This window comes from Molossus molossus, unplaced genomic scaffold (genome assembly GCF_014108415.1).
Source record: "Molossus molossus isolate mMolMol1 unplaced genomic scaffold, mMolMol1.p scaffold_m16_p_6, whole genome shotgun sequence".
Lineage (NCBI taxonomy): Eukaryota > Metazoa > Chordata > Mammalia > Chiroptera > Molossidae > Molossus > Molossus molossus.
In genome coordinates this window covers 106,338,602-106,351,899 of record NW_023425399.1, presented here as the reverse complement: position 1 = coordinate 106,351,899, position 13,298 = coordinate 106,338,602, and the positions used below count along the sequence as shown (strand labels likewise).

At 46.5% G+C, this 13,298-nt stretch overlaps 1 protein-coding gene across 1 annotated transcript in view; it reads right to left on the bottom strand.

Annotated features, from left to right (window-relative positions):
• LOC118619283 (O-acyltransferase like protein) overlaps positions 1 to 10,784 on the bottom strand; it is a 50,585-nt gene extending 39,801 nt beyond the window's left edge. The window contains exons 1-3 of the mRNA XM_036245969.1: positions 10,628 to 10,784; positions 1,926 to 2,065; positions 276 to 354 (exon numbers count right to left, since the gene is read on the bottom strand). Of these exons, the coding sequence (XP_036101862.1) occupies positions 276 to 354; positions 1,926 to 2,065; positions 10,628 to 10,784 (376 nt within the window). The remainder of the gene's footprint in view (positions 1 to 275; positions 355 to 1,925; positions 2,066 to 10,627) is intronic.
• Between the last annotated feature and the right edge of the window lie 2,514 nt (positions 10,785 to 13,298).

Below are 13,298 nucleotides of genomic sequence, written 5' to 3'. Positions count from 1 at the left end.
CGAGGGAAGATTGTTTCCATTTAAAATTGTATCACAGAAAGATTCAGCTCCTATCTCCTCCTCATTGTCTTTCTCCCTCTTCCTACCTTCTCCCTTCCTGCGCCTCCCACCACCCCCAAGACCCCCAAAATTCCATTCGTCTCGGCTTACTGCACTTATAAGGATGGAAGCTTGGTTCGATCCTGACAGAATGGCCTGTCTTGGCTTCGAGGACTTGGGGTTTTTCAAACTTTATGCTGAGACAGTAGTTTCCCTGGGTGTTCCTTGGGACCTACCCAGCTGAGACATTGCAGTCACGTCCTCTTCCACACAAGAATCAGGGACACACACGCCCACGCTGTAGGCAGCTCCATCCTGGGAACAGAAGGCCGCAGCGTTCCTTAATGTCAGTGTTCGTGGAATATGTGCGGGACGGTTTCTAAGCAAGGCTGCTGCCGCACTACCCACGAACCAAGTACATGGGGAAGAGAAAGATACTAGAAGAGGAAGCCGTTTATTGGCGTCTTTGGAGATGGCTTTTCCACAATAGGAGTTCTGGGGAATTTACAGAACGGCAGATGCACCCATATTTAAATTAAAACATGCTCGAAGGCTTAATGTAGCTGATTATTTAGAAAGCAGCCCCCCAGGGTGGGAAAGTCCACCCCAGGACATCCCTCTCCCGGACTGCAAGTTAATACTCCTACAGTGCTCAGCCATACTGCCAACTTGTCATTTCTTCATAGAACATTTTACTAATACATCAGGCCAATAATTAGAATGTCTGTCCCAATAAAGCAAAGGTGGAATTATAAATAAAGATTTCTGGGTTGCATCTAAACATATGACCTGCATGATTGTGTAGGCCTGACCTTTTGCTCTGATATCAAAACCATTCATCCGCTTTGAAAATAGGGTATGACATTTGTACACACTGATTAAACCCTGAAGCGATCATCATAACTCTCAGGGGGACAAATGGAGCTGGGTGAGACTCTTCCTATGTCCAGTGGTTAACCATTGTAAGACAGTTTTATAGTGTTAATATCCAAGAGCTTGGATTTCTTATTGTTTTATATTGTTGTGATCAGTCAACCAGTGATTATTTTCTGTTAGCGTTGTGATGTGCATAGCCTATCTTTATATTTAACAGGAAGCCATGTTTTCACTAGTTTCCCCTCCCCCACCCAGCAGTAAAAGAATTAACATGCTTTGCCCTGGCCAGTTTGGCTCAGCAGTTAGAGCGTCGGCCTGTGGACCAGAGAGTCCCAGGTTTGATTCCTGCTAAGGGCATGTACCTCGGTTGCAGTTTGTCCCCAGCCCCAGTTGGGGTCATGTGGGTGGCAACCACTCGATGTGTCTCTCTCACATCAATATTTCTCTCTCTGTCTTTCCCCCTCTCTCCTTCCCACTCTATCTGAAGAGAAATGCAAAAAAGTCCTTGGGTGAGGATAAAAAAAAAAAGATTTTGCATGCTTTGAAGATCATGAGCCCTATGACTTCAGGCAGCTGAGTTAGTGATGTGGTCATAGAAGTCCCAGCCCATCTGCTAGGATAATCTCAAATTCCTGCCTTGTAGCTCTGTTTCTGGGACAGGATTATGGGTAACAGGAAGTCCCCCCTCCCTCTGGTATTTCAAAAGCAGATGGTAAGTCAGCATTAGCCCAGGAACACTGGCTGGGACTTGACCGTGGATTCCCCACGGAGGTCCTCCAGAGATCCTGCCCCATAGAAGAGGCTAGGAGGAGCACTAACTGCCTCCTGGAATGTCCCACGCTCAGAACACACAAGCCACTTTCTGCCACGGTTTAAAATTGAGTTTTCACATTTTGTAAAACATCTTAATCGTTTGTGTTTTTTTTAATTAAGCAAAGCAGGCGGTGGAGTGGTCATGGGTCCGCAGCATACCATTTCCTCGCAGAGCACGCGCGTGGGGCCCGGCTCACCTGCAGGACATGAAGCTTGCAGTACTGGCCCTGGAAGCTCCCGGACGGAGCGCTGGCCGAGAGGCACTCGCTGGGGCATCCCAGCCTGTCCACGTTTCCACCGAGAACGTTGCTCCCAAGTTTCCCGACGGAATCGTACACTGCATTTCAAAGCAAAAGAAGTGGGCAAAGTTAGCTTCCCTGTGTACTGTCAAATGAATTTAGCCCTGGCCGGTTTTGCTCAGCAGTTAGAGCATCAGCCTGTAGTCCAGAGAGTCCCGGGTTCGGTTCCGCTACTTCAGTTGCAGTTTGTCCCTGGCCTCGGTCCTGGGGTCCTGTGGGTGGCGACCACTCCATGTGTCTCTCTCATATCGATGTTTCTCTCTCTCTCTCCCTCTCGCTCTATCTGAAGATAAATGTAAAAATGTCCTCGGGTGAGAATAAAAAAAAAAATGAGTTTAGAGGCACTCAGTTCCACCATTGAAACCTGTTGAAGTTAAATGACCGACGACAGGAAACAGGTACGGCTGTCACTCTGGGTGTCTGCATTCTGCAGCCACAGTCCACTCATTGTGCTCTCTTGTCACTGGACGTGTCTCCTCTCATTTGCAGGTGTTCTTGTTTGGTGTATTTTTAATTTAGATAAGTGACTTTGTGTCTCAGATCTCCTGCTTCTACATACGTCACTCCGTGCTACATGTGTCCTCTTCATGGTGTGACTGTGCTGATCTAGTCCAGAGAGTCCAACTGCCATATAATCATTCATCACCATCATAGACTTAGCCACTCCCCAGGCAGTGGACACATAGATGGCCGCCAACCCACAAAAACTCATGGAGACAGACATGTTTCAAATGTGTAAATTATATGGGAGGGACACTGACTTCATTTTTGTATTAAGCCATCATTGGCCATCATGCAATTCACCCAAATCTTCTTTTGTGTCCTTACTTACAATTTTATATTTCTCCTTGGTAATCTGAAAACAGATTACAAAGACAATCTGTAGCTGGCTATTTTCCTTGGTGTTTTATTTTTTTATTTTATTTTCCAATTGACCATTGCTGGTGTGAAAACATGCTATTGTTTTTGTTATTTGTCCTGGTATCTGGTGAATTTGCAGAACTTTCTTATTATTTCTGCACTTTTGTTTCTTCCTTTCTCATTCTTATACTCCTTCTTTCCCTTCCTTTTTGGTCCTACCCTTACAGACTCTGACGGGACCCCGCAGGCTGCTCCCACTCTACCCTCCCAAGACTGTGAAGTGACGTCAGCCCTGCCCCAGGCCTAGGGTGGAATGAGTCAAAGCCCAAGTCAAAGCCCGGCCTTACCCTGTGGTGCTCCCCTGAGAGGCTGTGCAGCGACCCTACCCTGGAGACTGTCTGGACCTGATCAGTTCTCAACCTAGCAGGTCTTTGACCCTCCTCTCCATCCTGAGAGCTGCCCCTCCTGTCTGCTGATCGACTCTGCTTTTTGCTGAAGCCTGCCAGAGCCGGAGTCTGTGGTTTCACCAAAGACGCCTTCCTAACTGGTGTCCCCAGGGACCCAGCCTGTCAGCATCCAGAATCTGCCCCGGGGAAACACAGAAGCACACACTGCAAGATGCTAGTAAAAGCAAAACGTTGGAAACACACTATTAGGTTGAACCATGTGAAAATGCCATTTCATGGGACAAAAACCATTCAATGTCGGCAATTTCACAAAGTTCAACCTCTGTCAGAAAAAGTTTAAGTGAGCTCTGGCACGTTCATATCTTATAATGCTATAGGCGACAAGGAAAACGAGACCGACGTACATTTGCTGCTGAAGGAAATGCTCCAAGACATATCATTACGTGAAAACAAAATTAGTTTAAGAACAATAAATATATTTTTCAACTTTACGAAGCAAAACAATATCTTTCTAGTGGATGTACAAACGTTGAAAACCTAAAAATTATTTATTTCTGGAGTTTTCCATTTGATATTTTCTAACCAATGTCAACCTTAGGTAACTGAAACCACAGAAAGCAGCACTGACAATAAGGAGAAGCGACTGTAATAAACAATAACACGTGTAAACAATCGGAATACATCTCTCTCGCTCATTTGCACATTGTCAACGCTGCTTGCGCAACACAGACTTAACTCAGAGATGCTGCGAGCTGGTTCTGCATCACCGCAATAAAGCGAGTCGTAAGCTTTTTGCTGGTGGAAGGTCTTGCCTGCAATTTGTAAAAATCACAACACCTGTGATGCGCACTAAAGCCACGTGCAATAAAACAAGGTATACCGGTAGGGGACTGAGTAGTTTCAACAGAGGCTGTATGGCCCACAAAACCAAAAATATTTCCTATCTGGTCCTTTAGAAGAACACTTTGCAGAACTCTCATCTAGAGCTGTGATTCTCCACGCTGGGCAGACATTAGTATCACCTGGGGCGTTTTTAAACTTTCCAATGCCCAGGCCACCTTCACAAAGGGTTACTTCATTGCTCAGGGTGGAGTTTGGGCATGAACTGTTTTTGCACAATTTCCCAGGTGCTCCCCTGTGCAGCCAGGCGTGGCCACTGTGATCTTTAGGATTAATTCCAGACTCCTGAGCCTGGTTTCAAAGGCCCTGCGTGACCAGACCTGTTTCTCCAGTCTCATCCTCCCACACCCCTTTCCTCTGCTCCTTACACAGGTCGCACCAGGCCCGCACTTGTCTGCCCTTCTGCCTGGAATGTCCCTCCTTTGAGTGCTGGCTGAAGGACACCCCCACCCCACACCGGTCAGGAGAGACTCCAGACTCCCGCTCAGCGCACCACACCAAAAGCCATGCTGTTGTTCACCTGTCTGTCTCCCACGTGAGAGAGGGGCCGTGTCTTCATTAATGGATACCTTGGAAGAGGAGCTCCATAAACATTCGCTGGATTAAACGAAACTTTGAAAAAATTAAGTTCTAATATCCCAAATCCAATTCCATGAATGTACTTTGAAGTCCTCCCCATGTCAAGAAAAACAATTTTGAAAGCTGCATGTATTTATTATAAATAGACTAAATGATTTCCCAATCCCATTCTCTATCACTATCTGTGTATCTGAAATTCTGCAGCCTGCAGTTTAAGGCTCTGGAACTACAAGGGTGAAAGGAGATTAAACAAGACAGGTGTGGATACCGAGCTCAAGAGATGAAATGTGAATACTGAGGGACACTCAATTCATCACTTTGGAAGATTAAATTCTAGTTTTCTTTCCAATTGCTGTTTTGTTTTGTGCACTGGTTTCCTTGGGTGGGATTTATGGTTTTCTGGCTGGGGTTATTTTGTATGCTGCAACTGTTCAATTGCATTAGCTTCCTTTCTGATTATAAACACAAATGGACAAGTTGCCCTTTTCCTGCCTTATCCTTAATTATTTTCTGTCAAGGGCCTGAGATGCCTGGTTATGGGCACCATCCAAATCAAAATCCATTGTAATCGTCATGAGAGGGAGGAACAGAATAAACTAATGATTAATCCCACCTCCTACTTCAAATCACATGGCAGTTGTTCCAAGTTTTCATTACAAAAAGATTAAAAATAAGCCGTTTCAATTCTGCTGGGTTAATTAGCAGACACATTTTCTTTTTCACATGATGGCAATGATATATGGGTATTAAAATGCAGAGTTGATTAATTTCTGTATTTAAATGGAGGAAAGCAAGACTTCAGCCAATGGTCTTAACTTTTTTTTTTTCCTTTATTGATTCTAGAGAGAGGAAGGGAGAGGAAGGGAGAGATAGAAAGATCAATGAGAGACAACATCAATTGGCCACCTCCTGCATGTTCCCCAATGGGGATCAGGCCCACAACCTGGGCATGTGCCCTGACCAGGAATTGAACCAGCGACCTCTTGGTGCATGGGTTTGATGCTCAACCACTGAGCCACACCAGCTGGGCAATGGTCTTAACTTTTAAAATACAGATGTACCTATACTATGATGTTGAAGACAGCAGAAACTTCTAGAATGCTAAGCCACAAACAGATCCTGAAAGTGATGATTACCTTTAGCATTAATAGCAACTACGTATTAAGCACCTAGCAGACCACTGCATTATAGTGGAGGATTTTATAAATGAGAATTGAATAGTCCTTGCCCTGTCTTTGATGATACAGGGCCTGTGTCAAAAATGCTAACCATCTGTTGCCAGAGATCCCTTGCCAGGAAGAAAACGATCGGAACGTGCTAGCGATCTGATTTCAAGCTCCTGAAGCAGGTTCTTTGCAGGCACCCCCTGGAATTCCCCCTTGTGCCTGGTCAACCGTTACTCGTGGACTTGCAGAACAAGGACAGCATGGGTATTGGTTTTCTGTGATGGCTGTAACAAATCTCCGCAGACTGGGTGGCTGTGAGCCACAGACAGCTATTTTCTCACGGGGTTAGAGGCTTGAAGTCCAAAGTCAATTTCACTGGGTTGAAATCAAGGTGTCCCCAGGGCTGCTCTCCTGGTGGCTCCAGGGGAGACTCTATTCTTTGCCTCTTCCAGCTCTGGCCGCTGCTGGCGTCCTCGGCTCGCGGCCACGTTACTCCAGTCTCCAGGTCTAAGGTCACATCACCGTGTCCTCTGTGTGTCAAATCTCCCTCTCCCTCCCTCTTCCCAGGAGATCTGTGACTGCACATAGGGCCCACCTGGATAATCCAAAATGATCTCCCCATCTCAAATTCCTTCGTTTAATTACATCTGTAAATATTTTGTTTCCATATAAGGCAACATTCACAGGTCCCAGGAATTAAAATGTGATGTTTGGGGAGGGCCATGTTAGAGAAACCCAGTTAGCCCAGAAATTTCCGTGGAGCCGCCGTGTCTCCCTTCCTCCAGGATGAGATTCTCTCGGTTTCAGCAATTATTCTGTCCCCAGCTCCGGTGCCGGCGGAGGGGCTGGCCTGGAGTACGATGCCCTCCAGATCGAAAGCGGAGGGGACAAGAGGCAACTTCTGAGATTGCAAATCAAGTAGATGGGCCTCCACTGACCATCGGAGAACAGACTCGCTGGGGCCAGGGACTGGCTAGCCCAGCGAGGGACTCCCTGTGATTGCCTCCTCCAACAGGGGCATACCCCACAGCCCTGGACTTCCAGGACAGAAGATGAGACACAGACGGGAGGCATAAAATAATCATTCCAGGAAATCAACGAGGAAGCCCGAGGGAACAAGTGATCAGAGTAGGAAATTCAGCAGCCCAGCCTCCGGAGTGGCCAAAGAACCTGGTGTAGGACCAGGGAGAAGGGATCAGAAGAGTTAAGAACGTTTTATAGCAAAAGTAGCTGCTTCAGGAAGATTTCAAGGATGTTATGCGATTAGAGGAAACAGGAAATGAAGAACCCTGCAGGCTGCTTGGGAACCAGAGGCCTCCCCCTCCTCCCTCACTCCATCCCTGAGGAATAAAGTGCAGAAAAATGCAGAACTCATGTGAAACCCAAGGGCCTCCATATGATGAGCACAGTTTTAATTCCATGTAAACAGCCGCCTGCAAGGCCTCTGCTGCAGACAGTGTTACAAATGGGTCTGCTTGAACTTGAAGAAAGGGCCATGGGTGGATCTGGTACATCTCAGGAAAAATGAGTTCCAGGACCTGAGACTGCTTTGTTCTTTGGTTTTCATCTGAGATCAAAATGCAAGCTGTTTTATTCTAGTGGGTGTGTCTGCGAGGCCGCAGCTCTGTGTTTCTTTCCTAGGGCTATCTTCACAATCTTTCGCAAACTGGGTGGCTGAAAGCAACAGAAATCTATGGTCCCATGGTTCTGGAGACCGGAAGTCTGAAATCAAGGAGTTGGCAGGACTGGTTCCTTCTGGAGGCTCGCAAGGAGGATCTTTTCCATGCCTCTCTCCTAACATCTGGTGGCGGCTGGAAACTTCTGGCTTTCCTTGGCTCTCCCGACTCATTGACACATCATTCCAATCTCTGCCTCTGTCCTTATATGGCATTCTACTGTGTCTCTATTTCCCTCTTATAGGGATACCGGTCATTGGATTAGGGTACTCCTTAATCCAGTATGACCTTATCTTAATTTGACTATATCTACAAAGACCCTATTTCCCAAAAAGGTCACATCCACAAGTACCAGGGGTTAGGGTTAGGGTTTCACTGTCTCCAGCTAGAGGACACAATTCAACCCATCACACTCTCCAAGTGGGTATTACTTTTTGTTGTTAATCCTCACACGAGAATATTTTTCCATGGATTTTTAGAGAGAGAGGAAGAGAAGGAGGGAGAGAAACATCAATGTGAGAGAGACAAATCGATTGGGGGATCAAACCTGCAACCCAGGTACATGCCCATGACCAGGAATCGAATCCTTGACCCTTCGGTCCTCAGGCCGACACTCTAACTGCTGAATCAAACCAGCCAGGGCTCCAAGTGGCTATTGTAAAATGCTACTAATTCGCTCAGGAGGCGTGATAAGAGCAGCTCTGGGCCTGGGGAGAAGCAACAGCTATGCTCAGAGAGGGTGTGACAAGTAGATGGAGAGAGGGGATCCCTGGATGGCTGAAGTCAGAAAACATTGGTTCCAGTTCCTCCCTGCAAGACCAAACATTTCAGATGAATTTCATCCACTCTCTCTCTCCACCTTACTCCTCAGAGCCCCCCCACGATCAGAGATCCTGCTTCTTATAGACTCTATGCTTTCGATCGGGGATAGGGTTTTAAAACATTCTGCAACATTTAACATATTAAAACAGCATAAACAGAAAACAAAAAACAAACAAAAAAAAACCCCTATGTTCCCATCGCCCAGCTTAAAAAATAAAATTTGACCCATCATTTGAAATCTGATGAGTCCCCCATTGCCTCCCCCATCTAAGCACCCCACACTCCAGGGTGACCTCTAACTGAATTTGGAGGTTTTTGTTCTCAGGTATTCTTTTCCATTAGTACTGTATACCTGTCTCCTTATGCAACAGGGCACCTTCATTTGCATTTTTAAAAAACATATATTGTATCTATTCTTCTACTACTGTTTTCCTTAATGTTACTTCTGTGTATTCCCTCCACACTGATACATGGAGCTCTGCCTCATGCCTTCTGCTGCTGATCCCCCGCCCCCCTTATTTCTCTTTGTCCTAGGCAGTGATGGAAAGTGCAGGCTTGGGAACAGATGACCTGGGCTCACATCCTATCTCTGCCATTTATTTCAGGCAAAATACTTTGCGCCTCGGTGGCTCTGTTTTCTCGTTTATAAAATGGAGATGATAAAAACACCCTCCGCGTGGTGAGGGAGGGGGACCAAATAAGAAAACTCCTGCCCAGGGAACAGCGCCTGCCCGTGAAAAAGTGAAAATATTGACTCATGACTTTTCCATCCACAGGAACACCACGCTGAGAATGGTCAGAGCCAGGCGCTGGGCTCAGATGCCAGGCGAAGTGTTAAAGCAAGGATGTCCAGATTTTCTGGTGTGTTCGAATGAAAATCAGTTAAAACAATAGGAGATAGTGTTCGTCTATTAAATGAAGCGATTGCCATCTATCCCGTTTATGTAAATCATTCCATTCTTCCCTGGACCATTCATCTTGGGGAACTTTTCCAGGCTTCTGCAGATGGAACCTCTCTGGCCAGACTAGAGGAACTTCCGGGGCAAATACAGCGTTAACAAATAAATTTGGGACTGGTGATGGCGAGATGTGTCCCTGCCCCATCACTGGGAACCTGCGCCAGTCATCTGTACCTTCTGGAGTTTGGTGGCTAGCTTATTTGGCCTGGGCTTGTCAGAATGTTCCCTGTCAATATCACCGAGAATCGCAGCAAAACAAAATCACTTCCGGCAGGGGAGTTGAAAGTGGCTATTGAATTAGGTGGATTTCTCTTTTCCCACCATTTCATTAACTATCAGGACACCTAATCGGGTGTGGAATGGCAGTTGCTTCAATCATGTGCTATTTTGAATTACCCAGTATTAAACCCCAACTTTTGCTTATTTGTATGATGTATACTATGCCACTGAGTGTTTTCCAATACAAAAATAAATGGGTCCGAAAAATAGAAATAGAAATTGCTCTGATAGTTTTTCTGGCTTTGGAAAGAGTGAGTTTTCACATTTTTCCTTGTTAGTGGTTTCCATCGGCATAACAACCAATCCTTCACCCACAGAGGTTACCCCACTGAAAGAGAATCTGACTTCCTGCCCCCTTCTGGCAGAAGGTACATGTCCCTTTAGTTGTGAGAATAATTTGGGGGAAACTACGAAAATAAATAAGTTACGACAGCCTGACATCCATCCATATCACATGCAAAGAGGTTTGGCGACAGTCGAACTTCTTCTGGCCCGAGCCAGTCCACTAACCAACACATGCTTCAGAATTTACTATAAAACACGTAACAAGCAAGACTTGTTCCCTGAATCATGAAGCAATTCATTCTCAAAAGCAGACTAAATATCTAGAAAAAGAAACAATGCAAGCTATCTAATACGACAGTGAAATGTTATCAACTTCAGTAAGAGTGACCAGCATCAAACAATGTATAAACCATTTTTGTCTCAGTCAGAGGCTGGGCTTCCAGAGACTCCTTCAGGCTAGAACTGATACCACTTCCTCTACTGCCTTCTGCAAGAAAAATTCCTCCTCCCGCCTTGATTCCTGGTGCAATTTCTAAACTGAGGCTCGTCTTGTCTTCCCCATTCGGTGCTGTGCTTTAATTCTCAAGAGTTTTTCTAAAAAGACTCAGCACAAACCTCAGTATGCCCTGTGCTCACCTAGCCGACGGGCCAGGAAAACCTACTTACTTCTTAGAGCATATTCTTTGGGCTCCACCGAATTCAGATCAGAAAGGAATTCATCAGTGTCTTGCATGCACTTGAGAGAAATGTTTCTTGCAGGAAAAACAAAGGGTAATTGCAACTGCAAAGAAAGCAGACAAAACAGTGATGTCAGGACCATCATTGTCCCTTAACCTGTCAGGATAAATCTCCCCTCTTAGACAAAGAGCCTTATATTTATGAAACACTAGTCCATAACTTGTTGGGGGCAAATGTGACATTGCTGGGTCCTTAACACGCAGTGACAAGCTGTGTCTCCTCAGCCACCTGCAAAGCGGCCGAGATGAACAAACCATGGAAACCGATTTATACACAACTTGTTATTGTTGAGTAAAACAGAGCTGCGGCTATGGGGGCCGCTGACCACCTGGCTTCCTTTAGTCATGCAGATCAACACGGATGATTTTCTCTAGTTAGCTGTTCTTGCGTAGATCTCTGGGTTTAAACAAATATACTAAGGATGTCAAGTGGCAATATTTGGTTTCCTTCCCCCCTGGAATGATTATGTATCCAACCTATAAAACATTCTGATAAGTGATAAACAAAGGAGGGCTTTTCCAAGATCATCTGGGTTTTTCGTGCATCTGTTAATGTGTTTGCCGGACTTGCAAGTGACATAGGTGTGGAAGGGATGAACTCCCCCACGGAAAGAGCCTGGGACCAATAAGCGTGCATATCATCTCCTGGGGCTTAGGATGCTCATCCCGGGCAGGAAATGAAGCTGACAGAAGTCCACAGTGATTGTGTTCATCTACTTTAAGAGAACATAAAATGTGTGGGTTTGGAATTCTCAGGGTGTAAATATTGTCTTTCCAGAAAGGCTTTCTTTAAATAGCAACCTCCCCAACTACACTTAAAATGGGATGCAAACCTTGTTTACGCTGTGGGAACAAGTCCGCACCTGTGGGTGGCTGGGACTTGACTGGACTTCCTGGGGCTGGCTGGCTTCTCAGGGGCCACAGCATCTGAGACCCCGACCCTTTGTTTGAGTCCTCTGGGGCTGCTGACCAGAACACCAGTGCCTGATAAACAACAGATGTTTATGGGTCACATTGGAGCCCAGAAGTTCAAGATCAGGGCGTCGGCATAGTCACCTTCTAATGAGGGCTGGGTGATCAAACAGAAAAACTCCAAACCCTGGATTTATTTCCGAGTCAGTTGTTGATAATAGTGTGTCACTGAAAATATGAAGTTGTTTTTAGAATTCAGTATTAAATATTCCATCTTTTGTCAACTGAGGGGGGGGCGGAATATAATGAGCAGAACACATATCTACATAGTAATCTTCAATGATAAAAACCACCTAAAATGCCCTGGCTGGTTTGGCTCAGCAGTTAGAGCATTAGCCCACAGACCGAAGTGTCACCGGTTTAACTCCCGGTCAAGGGCATGTACTCGGTTGCAGGTTCAACCCCAGGCCCTGGTTGGGGTCATGCAAGAGGCAACCACTCAATGTCTTTCTCACATCGATGTTTCTCTTTCTCTCTCTCCCTCCCTCCCTCCCTTCCTCTCTATCTAAAAATCAATGAAAAAAATAGCCTCGGGTGAGGGTTAACAATAACAACAAAAAAACAACAACCACCTAAAATGATGTTAAAATACCACCTAACTAGCTCTGTGGAAGAGGACAAGCGTTAGGTCTCCCATCATCTGTGAAAACCAGGATGTCTTTGCTGACAACCCACCTGACAACCCACCTGCCGGGGAAGTGGGAACCAACGGCTGCAGAGGCTGCAGAACGAGACAACGCCTCTCGCAATGACAGGAAACTGGGAAACTGGCGACCCGGGGTGGAAAGCAGGCGGAGCTCACGAACCAGCAGCCAGTGGGCACCGCGGAGAGTGCTCAGTGCCAGGGGGAGTCATGCCACGTGGGGAGCGGGGAGCAGCGAGCGGGGTGTGCTGCTGGCTGGGGTGGGTGCATTCCAGCAAGGTGACCCAGAATGCGCTCTCTGAGCAGGTGACCTCGGAGCCAACCGGAACTTAGTGCAAAAAGGTCCACGTGAGGATGACAACGCAGGGAAGGGCATTCCAGGCTGAGGAACAGCCCGTGCCAGGCGCTGGGAAGGGAATGTGCAGAGCGTACAGGAAAGAGTCAGGAAGAAGGCGAAGAAGAGGAGGTTGGTGAGGTGATAGGATGCGGGGACGGAAGGTCTGCTGGGGCCTCGAGGTTGCAGAAAGGCACACACTTCTACAGTAACTGATATTGTCATGCTGCTGGGGTGGTGTCTCAGAGGGAAGCAGGCGTCTAAGGTCTGAATGTCCCACCATGATGTCGGCTGAGGCTGAGGAAGGTCCACACTTCTTCCTCCCATCTTGGTCCTTCCCCTTTCCTGACCAACAGGTACAGTTGACAAGATGACTCTCCATCCGTAATCACCGCGACCATGCCACCATGCCACCAGAACGAGTTCATTTAAACTGTGCCTGCCACCTTGTACCACTGCTGGAGGGTCCAGGCAGGAGCACTGTGTTGGCCATGTCTGAGGTTAGGCTGCCAGGGGTCAGGGACATGACCTTCTGGCTTCTGGAGCAGGAGACAAGTTCCATTTCTTTTTTTATGCCTCACCTGAAGATTTTTAAAATTGATTTTAGAAAAGGAGGAGGGGAGAAGGAGAGAGAGAGATGAAAGAAACATC